The sequence below is a fragment of the Mauremys mutica genome, chromosome 11, assembly GCF_020497125.1.
Source record: "Mauremys mutica isolate MM-2020 ecotype Southern chromosome 11, ASM2049712v1, whole genome shotgun sequence".
In the NCBI taxonomy this organism is placed as follows: Eukaryota; Metazoa; Chordata; order Testudines; family Geoemydidae; genus Mauremys; species Mauremys mutica.
Window position 1 is genome coordinate 32682632 of NC_059082.1, and position 20548 is coordinate 32703179.

General features: G+C 37.2%; 1 protein-coding gene across 1 annotated transcript in view; it reads right to left on the reverse strand.

Annotated features, from left to right (window-relative positions):
* VPS13C (vacuolar protein sorting 13 homolog C) overlaps positions 1–20548 on the reverse strand; it is a 194789-nt gene that overhangs the window by 105437 nt on the left and 68804 nt on the right. Inside the window, exons 21-33 of the mRNA XM_044979645.1 lie at positions 20394–20520; positions 19583–19700; positions 15125–15254; positions 14639–14717; positions 13971–14110; positions 13251–13404; positions 11798–11871; positions 11572–11631; positions 9120–9282; positions 6326–6445; positions 5153–5256; positions 4173–4340; positions 926–1230 (exon numbers count right to left, since the gene is read on the reverse strand). Of these exons, the coding sequence (XP_044835580.1) occupies positions 926–1230; positions 4173–4340; positions 5153–5256; positions 6326–6445; positions 9120–9282; positions 11572–11631; positions 11798–11871; positions 13251–13404; positions 13971–14110; positions 14639–14717; positions 15125–15254; positions 19583–19700; positions 20394–20520 (1742 nt within the window). The remainder of the gene's footprint in view (positions 1–925; positions 1231–4172; positions 4341–5152; positions 5257–6325; positions 6446–9119; positions 9283–11571; positions 11632–11797; positions 11872–13250; positions 13405–13970; positions 14111–14638; positions 14718–15124; positions 15255–19582; positions 19701–20393; positions 20521–20548) is intronic.

Sequence of the window (20548 nt, forward strand, 5' to 3'; positions counted from 1 at the left end):
TTTTAATCCTGCTGCCCATTAATTTCATTTGGTGGCCCATAGTTCTTATATTATGGGAACAAGTAAATAACTTTTCCTTATTCACTTTCTCCACATCACTCATGATTTTATATACCTCTATCATATACCCCGCCCCCCGTCTCCTCTTTTCCAAGCTGAAAAGTCCTAGCCTCTTTAATCTCTCCTCATATGGGACCTGTTCCAAACCCCTAATCATTTCAGTTGCCCGTCTCTGAACCTTTTCTAGTGCCAGTATATCTTTTCTGAGATGAGGAGACCACATCTGTACGCAGTATTCAAGATGTGGGTGTACCATGGATTTGTATAAGGGCAATAAGATAGTCTCAGTCTTATTCTCTATCCCCTTTTTAATTATTCCTAACATCCTGTTTGTTTTGGCTGCCGCTGCACACTGCGTGGACATCTTCAGAGAATTATCCACTATGACTCCAAGACCTCTTTCCTAATTAGTGGTAGCTAAATTAGCTCCCCATCATATTGTATGTATAGTTGGGGTTATTTTTTCCAATGTGCATTACTTTACATTTATCCACATTAAATTTCATTAAATTCATTGTTCTGACATTTCAAAAAAGACTTTAAAGCTCAAATACAAACATTCTTGAAGTGTGTTTATATTTTCATAAATAGAACACTATTTGACGTGATGCTGCCTTTTGTTATCAGTCAACTCACTATTTAATGATTTACAACTTTACTTACCTTCACAATGGAAAAAATAAACACCTTCTTATCCTAAATTCATCAACTAATTTAAGCAATATTTGAAAAGTAATATTTTGTTCTATCACATGGAGTTCTAAATTACAGAGGAGTTACATTAAATAACTTCACAGCAGGTAAATTACTAATTAACTGGTGAATTTTCAGTTCAAGTTCAAGATGGTAAAATCAGCTAACATACCTAGACAGCTTAAGCTTCGTGAGCTGCACATCCATTTTATCAATGACTGGAGGAAGTAAGCAGCCTTCAGCAGATACCAGGCTAAATTTGTTTTGTACCCTGATCAAACCAAGATCTATTAAGACAGCATTATGGGACACTGAAGACTGAGGTATGATTATAACTGGCGCTTTCAGGTGAATATCCATTGAAAGGCGAAAACTCCTCTGAGCCAGATCTTTCACGCTGGTAGCAGCCTTTTCTGCAGCTTGAACTGTAGCAGCACTCAGTGCCTCCTTTGCTGTTTGAAAGTTGTTCAGAAAGTTCTGTAACAAATATAAGGGGGTGGAAAGAAAAAAGTTAAGATACAGTTTAGCTGCTCTCCTATTGTATAACTAATGGTTAAAAGCAAGTTTCTTATCTGTTAATTTTTTCCCATGGCAAGATAATATGGGTTAACAGATCAGATATGTCCTGTTATCTGTCAATCAGGAAGGAAGGTACCAATCAGAATTAAGCATTTTTTGCACTCATCTACACCTCCATCACCTATTCCCTACAAGGCGGCTCTTCAGTTTGGTGACTTTTTGACATGTCTATTCATTTGGTTCTCTCTCCCTGGTAGCATTATCTCTATTCAAGCCAGTACCTAAATGGCGAGTAACTACATCAATGTCACCTCGTCATGGAAAAATACCACCGGTAAGATACTTGTTTCTCCAATAGCAAGAGTGCCACAGGTACAGATCAATTCACACAGATTAATCCTTGCAATCTTCTTTCTTCTCAGGTGGTGGCAACTGATATAGTGGAATTGTCTCTAAGCTTTAAGGTAATCATGAGTCTACCATGTAATGAGCTACATGAGAGCAAAATTAGAAGCTGCCAGAGAGAGGTAATCCACAGGCCTCTTCTTTTTCCTTGGAATCTGGAGCTGGGTAAAGAGAGAGTGGGACTTCCTCCTCTATTTGGTTCAGTCTAGATGAAGTTTAAGAGTTCTATAGGAATGAAATGACTGTCAAAGGATCTTAATCAATTAGGAGATTCAGTTCCCACAGTTCTGAAATCGCTAGATTATTGTGGAAAGCAGAACCTGTAATACGAAGGAAACTGTTTTAGACTCTCTCTCTGACATTTCGAGGTTCGGTCCAGAACACATACAAAAAGAGTTTAGATCCCTTGAAAAGAGATAGTAAGTGCCTGAGTTTGTAGGATGGGTCTCCTGTCCATAGACAGAGAGCTCTAAATACCAGGAAGGAGGATTCTAGGATGCCAGCCCCTTGATGGACGGATTTCTGTGATTTTAGCAAATAAGTTAGTGGCCTGTATGTGCCTGGTGAAGTTCCTATGGACAAGTCTGGGTACTTTAAAAGCTGAGGCAACCAGGGATCTAGCCAAGATAGCACCTCAGCCAGAGACACAAGTTGCTTCTTCAAGCAAAGCAAGAAGTGAGCTGAGGAGCATGTCTGCTGAGAGGAGAGAAAAGGTGCAGCCTGGCACAAAATAGGTAACATTTTCACTAGCACCTCCCAGTCTTACCGGGAGAAGACAAACCAAACACCCCTTCTCCGTGCCACTTTCACAACAAGAAATCAATGCATGGATAGATAGTGAATAATGTTAACATTAATACAGAAAATTTGAAAAACAGACATAGGCAACAACAGAGATAACTTTGTGAAACTGAAAGCTAATTTTAAAATATTAAGATTTATGCTCTTTCCTCTAATTTGCTTAACAAATCTAGTAAATGATGGCTTCTTCAGAGAGTCTTCCCAAAAGGAATATAAAAAAAAATTACTGGCAATACTAATAATTTTAGATTTAATAATATCTGTGATCGATAGCGTGAGAACACACATGTGTTTAAGGTTTTACTAACGGATGATATTATGCTAGGGGATAATTCAGCAATAACATTGTGCTGGACACATTTAATTGATATGTCACTCTCTTCTTCATCAGAATAGTTATTTCCTAATTTCCAGATTCAAAAAATAAATCTTTTCCCCTTAAGCATGTCCATACCAATATTCCACAATTTTATAAAAAGTGTAGTTATTTCTCTTTAAACTATTAATGTATTTTCACAGACACCTGAATGATTTGGACACCCAGGTCTCATTAGTTTTAATGTAAATTGAGCATTCAAATAGTTTTAACGTAAACTGGACATTCAGCTTTGAAGATCTCAGCCCAGACCAAAAGTACAGTGGTTTCTATTACCTCTAAAAGAATTTGTTTCCATTTTCTTGGGACATTCAGAATTAGAAGTACCACAAGTTAACTAGTAAAAAGTCTTGTTTAAAAAGAATACATAAAAAATAATGCTGTGCATTAGTTAAAGCAAAAGGGAAAAAATTTGGACTATAAACTTTCCCCAGAGATCACTCAGACTGAGCATTCTACTTGATATGAGAATGGGGCTATTGGACACTCTAGAACACTCATTCAGTAACAGTGTAAACAGCTTGTCCTGCTTAAACTGGCATTTTAACAATTTTCACCGGCGATTGAAGGGGTCCCCATTCTGCTATTTATCCAAATGTAACAAACCTATTTCTTTACCATGATTCACTCTTATGTGAGCAAACTGCGAGCCTTCATGAAGGGAATCAAAACTCATTAGCCTCAGGGCACAGCAACATTGCTCTTTTGCTCACAAGTCAGGTAAAGAAACCCAAGATGTGGCTAAGATAAACAACATTCATTAACTGCATTTTAAAAAGTTATTTTTCAGCAAACAGTTCTGAAATATGGAGAACAGAGGTCCTAATGACATCAACTTTGTAGTACACCCCACTTAGTTTGCATCCTGTAAACTAGATAAAAACATTTAACTCATCAATTTTATAAAGAGCAGAAAAGCAAATAGAAATACGTCTCATGAGCTGTAGGTTATGGTAGAGGTAATCAACTGCAAGAGAAGATCATCTCTAATAATGCTGGGTTTTGCATGATGAATTTAAGTGACTATGTGATGCTGAGAGAGAAAAAACACAATGTTTCAATTCTGATTACTGCCATATCTCATTTTTATAAAAGGAGTTTCAAGCACTTGTAGATCAACATCTTTTTAAATCCAACATATATCAAAATTAAGAATTTATTCTACAAATTAATGCTTTTATCTAACTTTTGTCCTCCTAGTATCTATTTAAAACAGTAAATCTGTCCTTTTTGTAATGGCAACTGCAAGCTACCAGTGGCTTTCATACAGAGGGAGGTACAACATGAACTGGTAATTCAGTACAATAAGCAATCTTACCAGAAGTGACATGAGGAATTTATGAAGATAAACTATCTGAATGCAGCCCACTTTCAGAGAGACAATGCCATCCACTTTGGACATATCAGTGTAAGCTTCTCCCTCAGTAGCATCTGGATACAGTGCCAGGTTGAAACTGAATACTTCATCTCCTACTATAGAGACAGCCTGGAGAAGACATAGGTACAGGATCCTCACATCACTATTCCCAGTTCTCAAGTAAATGCAAAACAAAATTATAATCTATTTTTCATATTATCCTTCTGAATGTTTATGAATAAAGTAGGAAATTAAATATGTAAACAGCAGACAAAGCATATACATTAGTCTAAAATGGGTACTCAAAAGATTCTATTTCAAGTTAAAAACAATCTGCACATCCATTTTTCAAGTATCAAATCTATCTGCTAGTTTGTCTTCATAACCACAAAATGTTTTTATTTTAAGCCCACCCGGAGGCAATTTAGATTTTTCAGTGATCGTCTCTAATGCAGTATATGCATGCAATAGTCTATAACTCATTTAATATTGAAGTCAAGCCAAGCTAGGGGTGTTCATTCGCAAAGTCTATTTAAAACACTTCATATTCCAGTTAAAATTAAGGAGCCCTTTAAATTATACAAAATTCAATATACAGGTACAATATAAACAATTCTTACATCTGAAACGTCATTCTTAGAGCACAGATATTTATTTTAACTCTTCTGAAATTTGTTAAGAATTCCTTTATCATTTCAGACCTATGATCACAAAAATATTTTAAAACTAATTGTCAGATATTCACACAGCACTCCATAATCCAGTAATCTGTCCTCATTTAATCTTCTATCTTGGCATGAACATCAATAAGAAATTGATTTGCATTCTAAGTCCAAGAGTAACTGGTTAAGTATCAAAAAGTTATGGAATAGTGACAACATACTGTATAAAGTAACTAAGGATCAAGTAAAATAGGAATACCCTTTTATCATGCATTATACCTTTTTATGAACAGTCCTTGAATCAACATCTGTGACAATTATGTCTTTAAGACGGGCAAAGAGCACTGTGTGACTTGGCTGAAGGAAGAGTGATGAATCGACACCTGCAAGAGAACGAGAGTTAAGTGTTACTCCAAAATTACCTAACAGCATTATTTGCTTCAGAAATATTTGTCTAGTAGTTTTATGTATGATAGTTAGTAAATGAATTCCTCTGAGAGCTCTGAAGAAGTTATTTTTACAACATAATGTATGCCATTCGCTATTTTTTGTTCCTATGTTGATTGCCGGTATTGAAGAGAAACATGCATCTATTTTTGTCTTGCTACTGACACTAACAAAAATGTGTTTTATCCAGCAGCAGATAGAAATGTGCATTCTTTGCACTTCAGAAGCAGATCCAATGCTGCTTGTTTTCAGTTATGTCCATGCAAATGCAGATTGTACCACAAAGTTTAACTACAAGTCTAACAGCCAGCTACACAGTCTCTAGCTTCATGCGCAAGCCTCCCCTGAAAGTCTATGGACAACGGTTCCTATTTGCCAAGAGAAGCTATCAACTCCATTCTGACTTAACACCACAACAATCCACCCACATCTGTGTTTAATGGAACTGCTTCCTCATGTCCCCTTCCTCATCTCCTGTCTGTATTTATGTGTTTGGATGCAGTGTGGTCTAGAGGACAGAGCACTGTGTTGGGACTCAGGAGGCCTTTGTCCTAATCCTGCTAGGTCACCTCAAGCAAGTCACTGCCTGCCCTGTGCCTCAGTTTCCTTATCTTTAAATGGGAATAATGATGTTGACCTCTTTTGTAAAGTGCTTTGAGATCTATGGATGAAAAATGCTTTTTAAGAGCTGGTTATTATTATTCAGTTAAGAAAGTGTTAATGTTACATCACAGATAATGTCAGTTAAATTTTCTTTATTTACATATTATAAAGTGGAAACATTTTACATCACATGTGATGATTAAAAAATTAAAAGTTGGGGCACCAGATGGCTTCAGCATACATACTTGGGGCACCAGAAATAGATCCCAAAAAAGTGAAAGAACTCAAGTTCACACCTTCATGGTAAGATTACTTTTTACCAGGTTATAAAGTAATCAAAGAAACTACCGCTAATTTACTAACAAGTCCAGTAATCACTTTCTTTACTAAAGAAGCCATTACCTTGTATCTTGATTTCAGCAATATTGTTCTTTTCATCACACACATTTAAACAGAAGGCATCCAACTTGGCAAACAGCTTGAAGTCAATAACATCCTTACTCTTGGCAGTTTTGGTCACTACTAAGTAAAAACAAAGAATATCATAACTCCTTTTTTGTTTTTGTTTTTAATATACTTTGAAGCTCTTTGGCCTCTGTCAAGTAGACAAAGGGAGTATCAAAATTAACCTTACAAGTGGAGGACCAGTGTTGACAGGACTACATCCACTAAGATTAACCTTGTTATTTTTTTAATTAACAACTCCTACCACTGCTGCCTCTGGTTCATCTTCATTGCTGATACCATCAATGGCAGTGCTTATCTTGACAGGGTTCCAGATGACCAGTGAACAAATTAACCAATCTTAAGCTGCTCAGATCTTGTCTATAGGACATGTTTTAAATACCAGCATTGCCTGGAGCTCTGTTGAAAGTAGCACACCCACTTTTGCTACCTCTGGTGGATCAACAATTTTAGAGAAATCAAGTATGGCTACATTAGGCTTAAATGCAGTCAATGTTAATTAAACTAATTTGTATATAAAACATCAACTATAAAATATGAGTTGTTATAGTGATTGATAAATATTTTCTAGTTACGAAAACCCATGAACATTTTATCAATTTACATCTTCTATGTACAGGTGGCCTTATTTTCATGATTAATTTTATTGCTTGGATAAGAAAGGATTTTCTTAAAATTTGAGACTAAATATGTGTGTTGATTAATAAAAGTGCTGACTGACAGTTAAAAGTAATGCTCAACTCTGAAGTTTAAATGCTCATAGTTTGTTAATTGTCTGTGCAGTAACTTTGTTACTGGTCTGCAGAAGGAGTGAACCTATCACCCGTAAACAGATCATTAGCTTGATAAACTGCCAGAGTAGTCCATTTCTTGGCCCACGTAACACTTGCCAAGTACATTTTATAGCTCTTGGGAAGCTGGCACAGACTGCTGCCTCTGTCACCAACTGTCTTGATATTTCTTCATCTTTTTTTGCTCCTATGTTCCAGAAGCACGTAGAGAATTTTCATTAGGCTGAAAAAAGGAACACGCTACTTCCTCAGCAAGTCTCTTGTCAGAAAAGGTTTATTCTTGTATTTTCTAGCTCAGCACCGAGCTCTTAAGTTAATAATTACTTGCAGAAAGCAATGTGTGCCTCTTCTCTCTGTGTACTACCCTGAAATGAGGATTAAGATCCTGCCTTACTTTTTATTCCACAAGCAGAGAGAGAAAGTCATTGGCATACCCAAAGTTTGAGAGCCACATGTGAAGCAGCTCTTAAACAAGCATATATAGGAATAAAAAGCCCAACTCAAGACAACACAAGTGACAGACGTTCCATTTTTTTCCCTTTTTCCTAAGTATTATGCCTGCCACACCTATCTTTAGATCACATCCATGCTCCTGCATCTTGATCCAACAAATTAAGCACATACTTAACTTTAAGTACGCAAACAGTCTCCATTAGCTAAGCACTTGTTCTTAACTTGTTTACTGGGTCAGGGCCAGAGTGCTTAATATCTTGCATGATTGAACCCTTTACTGGCCATTAAGATTCGATACTGGAGTTTTCTAGCCAAGAGGCTTGGAAATTTAACAATAAACATATTTAGCTAATTATGTGACAAAATGCTGAAGCTAATCCAAGACATTATAGAAGGTTTTTGATTCTCTCCCCCAAAAACAGCAAACAGCAGACAAACCAGGTAAACACTTTTCGGAAGCAACCTAATTGTGAAAGGAATGCACGACTACATTATCAGAGCAACAAATCTAGAAGTAAAGTGGGCCTAAACCAATCATCCCCACTTTTCTTTTCAAAGAAAAATCTGAATTTAAACTCTCACAAATAAAACTAGAAATATTCTTTTTGAAATTAATTTCTTTAGTAAACATATTAAAAAGTCTTCATTCCTTGAACTTGAAGAACATTTATGGTGGGAAATATTTTACACAAGATACTGGTTACTTCTAACTCATGTTTCCACTTAAAGATGAAAACCTTTGTTGGTTCTCCAACGCTTACAATGGAATACGCTTCTTTTAAATATGCACATTTGCAAATATTTTGTATCTAAATGAATGCCTTCATTTAACATCTTCCTAATTTCATTGATATATGAATAGTCAGATGTTTTATGCCAATTATAGCACGGTCATTAGAGGCTAAACTAATTACTAAAAAACCATGAGGAGTCCGGTGGCACCTTAAAGACTAACAGATTTATTTGGGCATAAGCTTTTCTAGGTAATGCCCAAATAAATCTGTTAGTCTTTAAGGTGCCACCGGACTCCTCGTTGTTTTTGTGGATAAACACTAACACGGTTATCCCTCTGATACTTAAAAGACTAAGTTTCTCCTGTTAAATCACCAAGTGGTTAAACCTTGTATTCCTGGAGAGGAAACAGAGGCTAAACATTGGTAAACAGATAGATACCACAGAAATTATAATGTAAATAATCAGTTTATCATTTGTATTGTTCAATATTTTCTTTTCCTTACTTCAATAACAAAATAGCCATAGTTAATAACTGCCATTATTTTGCTTGGCCTTGATCATGGTGTCCCCTAAACTAAGTAAAATAATTCCTGTGACTAAACAGTGGATACCTCTGAGTTGGCAGTGAAAGAAAATTAGTAAGAACTGGCCTACCATTTCTTGTTTCTGCAAACTAAATATTTTAAATCTACCCTTTCAATCCAACATGACACACTGAACAACATTAGACTTGCCAATAATATTAATTATACCTTTTTTCACACTAGTATCTTTTTGCTGCTTTTCTCCTTGTGTTTGGAAGTGTCCTATGTCACCAGTACTTGGACTGCTTGATGGAATAACATCTGTTAGGAAATTGATAGTAGAGAGAAGGGCCTGTGTATGTAGCAGAAAATTTAATGACGAAAAGGCCACCTGTTTAAAACAAAAGAATCCAAATCACAAAAAGTAAAGCTACAGGTAACATATTCATTTAGCGTGTGGATCCCTTCTCTGAGTAGACATGATGAATGGATTGGGATTTAGGCTTGCAGGGTGACAATTATATGGGAAAATGACACAGATCTGTAATCACCAATAAATATTTGGCTTCATCTTCCCATAATACAAGAACAAGGTGACATGCAATTAAACTAAAAAGACATCAAATACTCAACTGGTTGTGGGTTTTTTTTCCTTTTAATTAACTCCAGTATATTCTTTGAGTAGTTTTTCCTGATCTGTTTTTTAAGTTTGTATTTTCTAGTTCTCTTACCCTTTGTTGCCCTGAGAACTTACGGTCAGTTGGGGAAAATGCATAATACTAATTACCAGAAGATGCAGAAAATACCTTCCCAGAAAGTTCTTCAGGGGAACACTTGCATTATTAAACTGTCTGTTCTCATTTGGACAAAATAAACCTTTCAAGCAAGCTGCAGTTGAATGTTACCAAAAATCCCGTGCTATACCAGAGGTATTAGCCAGGCTTATACCACACTGTAGTTGTCCCAAACACACAAAAAGAGACAAGATGCAATAGATGTGGTTTAATTAGGCCATAACTTGATAAATTCATCTGGGAACCATCAACAATAACATCATTTTCATGCTGATATACCCAAGCCTAGTTCTATCACTTTTCACTAACCTTGACAGTTTCTTATTAAGGAATGTAAAGATTTCACACTAAATATGTACCAAAGAATTCAACTCAATATGTAGAAGATTTCACAGAAATATTAAATATATCTAAATTGGGAACAAACAGAATTCATAGACCCACTGCAGAGCACTCTAGTTGACCATTTCAGTCAAATATTCAGTTGGACTCTAACTGGTAGATACTTCAAAAGAAGATGCCTTCATCCTCAGGGCACTCCTTACATCAGTCACAGCTTACACCAGGGAAAAGGTTTCTTCCTGGCACCAACTGGCGATATATGCCAAGATAAGAAAACTGACTGCCTTTGTCATTTTTAATCTCAGGCACAGTTAATGGAGATCCCCCCCCCCCAGGTTGTTTTAATCTGACATTTCACCCAAACATCAGATACTGAGAGTACCACAAGTTAAATGTATGCTGCGTATTTCCTTTTCACAAACTTAGATTTGTTCCTTTATAACTTTAATACTTCCTTGTTCTTGTATTGAGGAAGAAAAAAGCATTAGTACAAAGCTTGCTCGCTCCGCCAATTGTTTCAGTTATCTAGTCATTTTAAAATGTTTGGTGCCCGAAGTGAGGCTTTTAAGCACATATTTCAGTTCACTGGTAGGGAATGGCTGAGACTTCTGATCCATACGCAACTTAACAGTTTCTAGGAGAGTTGGGCTCCTTTGCACTGCCAGAGTGGCACAAAAGGACACAAACTGCCCTAAGTGGGCAACTGAGAATTTTCCTAGGTTGGGGCAGCTGTTATAGCCATCTCTTATGAACCCCAAGGCGCAGGGATATGTTGGGGGAAAGGCTGGAGTGGTATGGTGGCAATCTGGACTTCAAAGCCTTGTCTCCACTGAGGAAGGGAGCGAGGGGAAAGAGACGAAGGGTGTATGAGAAAGGGACCAAGAGACTTTCTCTGTTGGATCGTATGAACTGGAACTATGAACTCCCTGAACGTTAAATCTCACCAAATGAGGGTCAATCCATCCTGATCATCATGTCCACTCATACTCCACACCCGAACACAGCCATTATATGAACTTCATACCCTCATATCTCACTGTCTGTACTTTGACCCATCAACCTTTTACCTCCAATCAAGGATACTGCAGATTATGTATTTCTTATGCCACCCGATCTTAAACCGAACTTCGCACCCCTTGATAATCTGTATGTTATTCCCTGATAACCAGAAACTTCCATGCTTAAACTCGGTAACATTCACTTTTTTTTAAAACATCATCTTAATAAAGTTTTTAACTCATTAACTCAGGTTAGCTAGTTAAAACCCTAGTGAAGACCAAGCAGCTGGTAGTTTTCACAACAGTTTGCAGGTCAAGATAAGACTATGGAAGAGCCTAGGCTTCAACTTGACCTGCTGAAACTACAAGATGCCCTGTCATTACTAGCATTTTACCTTAAAGTTACCTAACATGAGATAAGAGCATATCACTTTACCTAGGGAACTCAGGCTAACATTCCACTCCTCAGTGAGTCTCAGCTTTGATTTGCAAGTACCTGCTAAGTAAAGAGGCTAATATTAGACACTTGAAAAAAAAATCACTTACCTGAAGTGTTTGTTCAGTGTTGTCAAAGCTTGACTGAAATTTTGGACCATTTTTATCAGCCTAAAAGGGTAACGTGTTATAAAAGGTTAAAGATAGACAAATTGAACAAGTCATTGCATTATACAGACTGCACTCACTTATACCTTGTGTACTAAATTTTTAACTTATTACCAGACACACTTCACAGATCATTTTAATAAATACGTATTAAATAGCAAGCAAGTACCTTGATATATTCCACTTTCAAAAGGTCTAATCCAGGTCCATCTGAAGAGCTAATTAAGTGAAGCGGTTGTTTATCTGTAACATATCAAATGAAAGCATATTGAGAATTCAGCTTTCGCAATATTGAAGCAGGCAGAGAAATGATTTTATGAAACCCTTCTCCTCTAACATCGTTTTCTATTTAACACTTCAAAATGTGATGCTGCCTGAAGCATTGTGCCAATAACCTAGAATCCACATTTACATCTTGAGTTGAATGTTTACGCAGGCAATGACAAGTTAACACTGTCATTACACAGGCTTGTACCTTTTCTTTTTGCTATATTTAAAATACTTATATTGAAGAATGAGAATATTAAAACATTTAGAGGGCTGTAATTTTCAAAAAAGGTAGGTGCCAAACTTGCATTAGAACTCCATGTGTGCTGGGAGACTAATGTTGATATGTGCCTCTGAAAAATGTTTCACAAAGCATTTGGTTAAAAAACAAAGGAGTAGTGACAAATGGAATAGGCTCTGCTTCAATATCTCAATACTGAATCCTTTATCTGTAATGTAGTAAAGACAGCAACATGGACAAAATTTACAGTGTACACCAAAATCATTATCAGGAAGTTCTTCTTATAGGGCTTGAATTAGGCTAGCATGCACTTGTGCACCTAGACTAACCAAAACTAACCAAAACAGCTAATTTATCAGTGTGCTCTGTCATTTGTTTGTTTTGTTTAATGTTTTCTTTTCCTTAATAATAAAATAGCCATGGATAATAACTGTGATTATTTTACTTGGCTTCAATCATGGTGTCCCATAAGGTATGTAAAAGAACTGCTGGAGACTAAATAGTAGGAAACATAATGCCTGAGGATAGTCTTAGGAATAACAAAGATTCCATCTTTTGATTTGGTTTTCCCTGAATTAGTAAGAGGTAGGCTACCACTTCTTGTTTCTCTGGACCAAATTTAAATTAACCCCTTCCCACTCTACAACAGACACAGTGCCACATATGTATTACTAACAAAGGTGACTTCATTTTCTAGTTGCTACTTATCTTCCTAAAAATTTGCATCCATGTCAAAGAGTAAGGGCCAGATTTTTAAAACTTGACTTCCACCATTTTGCAGCTACGACTGAGATATCTAAAATTACTCATTTACAAGATAAGCACAGAAAACCAGGTGGATGTCTTAATGGCAACAACTGTGCCGGCACGTAAGTTCCATGTGGAGAACTGCACACAATTATTTGGGCCCACACAACTGCAGCCTCAAAAGAGAAGGGGCTCATTCTAAATATCAAACCTAACTAGCATACTGTAGAACTTTTCTCTGAAAGGCTAGGTTAGGCAGCCAAACCTTAGTTTGATACAAACCTTGATACAAAAAGGTTTAACTATAAAGTCTACTAAGCAGAGACACTATTACTCATCCTCCATTTTGTTTTATTGTTTTCATTACCTTGAATTTTGTGGTAATCCAAGCTGATTTTCTTCAAGTAAGATACAGCTGTTACGTCATATGTTCTGATTGTGGCTTCTGTTCCGAGCTGCATTACATTAAATACAAGTATTGTTTCCTCTATTTTCTGTTGCTTTGTGAGTTCTAAAACCACCTATATGAATAAGAATTATACAAATGTCAGTAATAGACTGGTATCAGATCATCTCTTTTCATATCTGATGTTCCATTTTTTATTAATCAGAAAGAGGAAAATGAAATGGCTGCTACCTTTACTGTTTTATTTTCTTTAACAACTAGCATTCTTGCACAAGAGTATGAAACGGAAGGTGAGCTGTCAAGATCTGGACTACTTGAAGTATAATGGAAAGTGGAGGAAATATCTAATTCTTGGTGAACAAATATTTTCAGTAGAATTTTGCTATTACAAAGCGGAAGCAAGTTCCTAGAGTTGGTTCTTTGTTAATGACTCTCCCGATGTTTCAACTTCCTCCTTCTTATGTTGCATCACTATCAAATTACTACATATGGAAGTTCGCTGGATTATGGTGCTAAAGTAAATGTATTATTTTCTGAAGTTATACTTCCCTGTTGTGCTGTTCATTAGACTCGTGACGGTGCACTTTGACATGTAAAGGATCATAGAATAACTGCTTTATAATGGTCCTACAGATTAAGAGAGACTAATGCAATTTGAAGAAAGTAAAGTAAAACACATGCCTCTTTAATTTCAAACTTCAATTGAAGGTCTGTGAACTCCTCATTAATAGTCTCTGTTTTGTTTTTTAGTTCATGTCCTTCATGTAGAGCCTTTTCAGTTAGTGAAAAAGAATTTTCAGCATCAAAATATTCATCAGACTCTAGGAAATAAAGACATTTAATATTTTTTATGCTGTCTGTTGAACTGACAGCCCAATATAAAAACAAGCAAATGTTCTCTTTGCAATGGCTAGTACCTTGACATACTGATTTGTTTGTCTATTATCAATTCTGTATTTACTTGTGTTCGAGGCCTCTTCATGTAATTACCATATTTAGAAAATACTTACAAGTGCAAGGTGGTTGAGACAATCAGAGTCCAGATACCACAAGTTAACATCCCATTGAATGATCTTAGATTAGGAAAGCCTTCTATAGCTTTCATAATGTAAATTAATGTATCTTCTTAACAAAAAAAGCTATTTATTTTTAAAAAGCAAGCTTAGTGTCTTAAGATAGTATCAGCAAGATCTGCAAGGCCACCTTAAATTTTGCAATTCATAGGTATTTATCGTCCACAGAACACTCATTTCACATGATCAGAAACACCTAGCAAGTTTTGTTGCTAAATAGAAAATAGTTTTTTTTAGTTTTTTTAGTTTTAGAAATAGTTACAAATATTTTCTTACCTGACTCTACTCCTTCCAGCAATATTGATGTGTCAAGTAACCCTTTCCTTGCATCAGTAATCGTGGGGATAGCAGGTACCTAGAAAAAAAAATAGCCAAGTACAGAAACTGATCTACTATAACATATTATGACTTCAGAATGTTCATTTATATTCTCATGAAAATCTACCCTGCTTCCCAAATAAAATTTGAGGATAAGACTCAAATTTTAATTTGAACTTTCAAGTCAACATATGATAATACACTGCCTATTCAAATAAGACTAGTTGTGTGTGTTCAAGTGGATTTGAAGACGATCTTCATCATCATTTACAGCAATACATGAACATACTGTCTTTTTTTTCCAGATATCCTGTAGCCTTCTCTTACCCTGCTAATATCTGCTTTCCGTAAATACTAAATGAAGGAATGGACTCACTAAAAGGGTTCTATGCAGTTATACCATCATGTTTTAGTTCAAGTTTACCATTATTCTAGTTAGTTTACCTTTGTGCTTTGAACTGACATGGCTGACATCTGAGGAAATGGAATGCTATCAATCAGATCAAAAATCCCCTTGATCTTTTGGTCAGACAGTCTCACATGCACCAGGGGAAGGCCTCCTGAAACTTTAAACCTGCGGGGAGAGAATTAAAAAAACGGCATTGTGAACAGTATAATATTGGAACGAAGTTACTTGTGAGCCAACTTTTCAGCCGATACCAAGAGGTTTACTAAATTTTAATTTTAACGGGTGATTAACTGTTGGAGCAAAGAAGCTCATGATGCAGTCATCTGCATTCAGGGCCTGTTAGTACATATACTTAGAGTTACACAGTCATTAAAAAAAAAAAAAAAACTTCTGTCAGTACTATATTAAAACACCCAAGCTAAATGGAGATTTTCCCCCCTATTGAATGTCACAGATAACCCCTTTCCCCCCACCTTCCTATAGAAGCCCAGGGGGTTAGTTATAACTTCTTCCTCCTCTCAGTATGGCTAAGACAAAGAAGGAGCTGATGGCTGGAGAACAATATAAAATACTTGCCCCAAAAGCTGGGAATACTGCCTCTACATGCATTTTAGGTATTCAGGTCACTGGTTTTGCTCTTAACTTGTGATATTTGTTTTTCTCAGAAAAGTTAAGATGTGGGGACAACCCACCCAGGGCTACTTTATTCAAAATAAATTCAACTACCATAATGTTCAAAAGTTTTGGTCAGTGAACAGCAGAATAGTTTGTGCTTTTAGACAGAAATGTAAAGGGAATTATTTGCAGCCTGAGACTGTGACTAAAAACACTTCAGACAAGATTTCCTTGAAAACTTTTTTCCCCTCAGCAGTACCCATCAGGGCAGCTCAAGAGCTCTCTGCTCTTGCATGCCTGTGCATATATGTATAAAAAGGACAAGGTCAGTACCGCTCTCCCTTTTTTTTTTTTTTTTTTTGCTGGAAAAACACTGATGCAGAGAGGCAGGACAGCAAGTCATAGAACAGATATATGCAACACATCTCGAAGAACAACAATTATGGAACAGGTTAGTAACTGTTTTTTTCTTCAAGTGATTGCACATGTGCATTCTTCTCTTGATGATTCACAAGCCATGGAAACAGGTGACAGGATCAGAGCCTAATCTGAACAGGGACTAAAGGACAACTCGCCCAAATCTGGTATCATCCTGAGCTTGCTCAGTGTTGGCATAAGAGGAAGCAAACATGAGCACCAAAGACCAAGTTGCCATCTTACAAATGTCTGAGATAGGAATTTTAGCCAGGAAGGCTGCAGAAGCAGCTTGCTATCTCGTTGAACATGCTGTCATCCCGCTTGGCAGGATAACATAAATAGTAGCACAGGCAGATACACTAAGTTACCCAAGATGATATGCTCTGAGAACAACTGGGAGCCCCTTCATTCTGTCCGCGATCACCACAAAGAGTTGGGAAGACAGACAGAGAACTGTTTGGACCTGTCAGGGTAGAATGCCAACGCTCTCCTAATAACCAGAGTACGTGCAGCCTTCCTTTCATCTTTATCTGAATGTGGTTTGGGATGAATGAAGGTAAGTAAACTGCTTGATTGATATAAAAGCTAGATACCACTTTTGAGAGAAACTTTGAATGAATACACAGATAAACTTGGTCTTTAGAGAAAACACTAGAATGAGCACCAGACATCAGGGCCCGCAGCTCACTTACCCTCGTAGCAGAAGTAATAGCCACCAAAAATGCTACTTTCACTGAAAGAGGCAGTCAAGAGCTTAACAGAAAGAACATGAGCTTTGACAGTATCAAGTTTAAGTCTCATGGGGAACAGGATCTTGTACCTGAGGATACAATCTTTCCAGGCCTTTCAAAAATGTATTGACATTCTGTTAGAAAAGACAGAGCAGTCATCCACCTAAGGGTGCATGGCTGAGCTAACAACTAAGTGGACCTTGATGGAACTAACAACCAATATGTGTTTCAGGTACAAAAGATAGTTCAAAATATACTCGACTGAAGAATGTATCAGCAAAATTCCAGACAGATGAGACCAGACAGAGAAATGCTTCTGCTAAGAGGGTTTGTCTACACAGCAACTAGACACCTGCGACACGCCCTTGTCAGCCAATTCAGGCTTGCACAGCTCAGGCTGAGGAGCTGTTTGATTGCTGTATAGACTTCTGGGCTCGGGCTGGAGTCCAGAGTCCAGGACCCTGTGAGGGTCCTACAGCTCCTTCTCCAGCCCAAGCTTGGAAGTCTACACAGCAAATCAAACAGCCTTGCAGCCTGAGCCCTGCGAGCCCAAGTTGCCTGGGTTTTTTTTTTTTTTTGCTGTGTAGACATACCCAGAGAGGCAAGTAGATGTAGTAGATCATTTTCTACTATTCAATAGCACATCTTTTTAACACAACTGCTCCCCAGAACCATGGAGCATCTATGCCTTTCAATGGAGTGTCTACAGGTTTGGGTGGAGCAGACAACCATGGTCTTGATAAATAAGATGTTGGATGGTCTAGATAATACTGAGTCCTGCTGTGAGTGCAGGGGACTGAACTAGAGGACCTCTCGAGGTCCCTTCCAGTCCTATGAAATTAAATCTGGGTCCAATGGAAGCAGTATCAGCTTTTTCACTGAAAGGTACAGGACAGTGGAGAGTCAGTGCTGCCTTGGCCACGCTGGGGTGATAAGAATGATTCAGGCATGGTCCAGTCTGATTTTTTAGTAGCACACTGTGAAGGAGTGGAATTCATGGGGAAGCATACAGGAGATTGCTCCTCCAGGCAACAGGAAAGTGTCCATTAGGGAACCCAGACAGTGACCCTGTAGGTAACAAAACTGCTGGCATTTCTTGTTTTATCTCATTGCAAACAGGTCTACCTGAGGAGCCCCACAGGGCTGAGAAAATGCACCTGGTTCCATCCAAATGAATAGACAACTCATGATGACCTAAGCAGGTCATTGATGAGTCATATGCCAGCTTGTTCTGCACTTCCAGAAGAAGCTCTTCTTGGCAGGGCAAGAATGAGTGGGCACCTCCTTGTCTGCTGAGATAGAACATTGTTGCTGTGTTGTCTGTGACACAGAGAAAGTTTTTTTTACCTGAAATAGGATAGAAAAACTGGGCACACCAGCCAGATAGTTCTCTACTCCCCTTACCTGATGAGTCAGGTCTTTTGCAGACTATAACCCCTAAAACTGAAGGGAACCCAGATCAGCTTCCCAACCTAAAGCAGATGCATCTGTTAATAGCATAAGTGATGGCTCAGGAGGACAAATGAACTCCTTCACAAATGCTGGCAGGGTTTGCCCAGCAATCTAGTCTAGACAATCTAAAATGTGAGGTGCCCCTTGAGTACAATGTTCAGATAGTGACAGCTTGGCAAAAATACTGAGGCCATCCAACCTTGTAAAATCCTAATATGAAATCCGGCACACCACACTACATATATGCATAAGGCCATATGTCGCAGAAGCCTCATACCCAATCACAAAAGCATGGCATTGTAAACAAGCAGGGCTTGAAGCCTGGTAATCAAGACATTCCTCAGAATCAATAATGTAATCCCAAACCAGAAACCAAGAAAAACCTAAAAAAAATCAAGAAAAAACTAAAAGACATTAAACTAAATCAACAAACACTAACTAACCCTAATAACTATAAATATTTAACTATATGCAAGAAAAAAAACAGCTGAGAGCACTTGCTAAAGCAAGACCAACAGACCCCAACTAGCATCACAGGAACTAAGAAGGAACTGAGGGATGGAGAGGGTGGCTTTTCTCTTTATACTGACACAGAGTGGTGTGCGACAGGGAATTGTGGTTGAACTGCCATGAAGTGTACTTCAGAGGGAAACATTTCTGACAACTGTGCTCGGGATGCACCCACACCAAGAGTGTAATGTATATGTGCAATCATTCAGAGAATAGGTTACTGCAGGCCAATAGGAACTACATGAGTAGGAACATAGTGCAGATAGAATCTTTTGAGATTTTAGCTGCCAAATGCTAACAAAGTATCCATTTGCCATTTTTCAGAGGCTCAGAACTAATGCCAAATTTTCACAGGAATGACGAAAAGCATATCGTTGACATGAGAGTGAATTCTCTTAAGTGCCTGCTCTAAAGCATAGAGACGCTTTAGCAATTTAACATGGGCAAAACAAGGTATTTTTCCTTTATCTGATTCTCACAAAAGGCTGCATTGTTTTAGCTGAAACTTTACAAAATTCTTAGCCTGCAGCAAATATTCAATATGACAAGTTTCAGCCCAACTGACTGAAGCTTGGCAAAGTTACAAGCAACATGTAAACTGTTAGGCAGCCTTAATTATAAGTGTAGCTACTGACTTTGCCCACAACAAGGAGAAAATTAAGACCGTGCATACAAGTCTTCAAACTCCATCTTGTCCCATTGGGCCCTTTTTCAATAAGCACAAATAACCAAGAAAAAATTAATTGTCTGATAGTGCTGATACATTACTTAGCCATTCTGATGTCTTTCTCCACCATTGATTTGGATAATTTCACATGCATATCCATAGGCTGTAATATGTGCAAAGCTGATGGATGATGAAATCGAGCCTTCTTCCAGTCTTCACCTGAAGGAGTGTTTATCCAGTTTAAAAATTAAACTTCACAAGCTTTATTTTGAAATGAAGAGACAGTATAAAAATAACCCAGAAAAATCATTTAAGAATTACTTTAAAAAATCCAGCCCATCTAATAAACTGCAGAAACCTAACATATAGACAATATATTGCATGGATTCCACAAGTCAGAAAACAATCACCCCAACACCATGCTTTATCAGCATCTAGCATGGGCCAAAACTAAGAAGTATTTTCACTTACAACCTTGAAACCCAGAAACAAGAGCTATGAACTCAGCCATTATCAGTAATTTTCCTCACTATATTTTTCCTAACCCAAGAGTCCCCACATGTAAAATCATCATAAAAGACCATAATATATATTTCGCAGCTAATCTGAGCTATTAATCCAAACAAACAAACAAACATTTCATGAGCCTATCAATAGATGCATAATACTATATTACCTTACCCTAATTTACTTGCTAACACTTGAATGAGTACAGCAATAACATAGATTTCCAGAGAACAAATGGGAATTTTACTCAAGATATTGGAAAATTCAAAATAAAAGAAAGTTTTACAGTTTTAATTTGTATTTTCTTTATTATATGTAACTTATTTTAAGAACAAAATTATCTACTAATATACATTTAAACATTGTTGATTGTTCTTTGATTAGGTAGCGATTATGTTTTAATACCTCTTCTGCCAAAGAGAAGTTGTACATTATTGATTTTCACATCAAACGTGTCATAAGCTTTGTCCATAATCTCTTCCAAGGATGAAAAACTGGAAGCTTGATAACCGCCTTGATTTATGCTCGTCAACTGGTGGGACAGATTGAACAAAATAAAA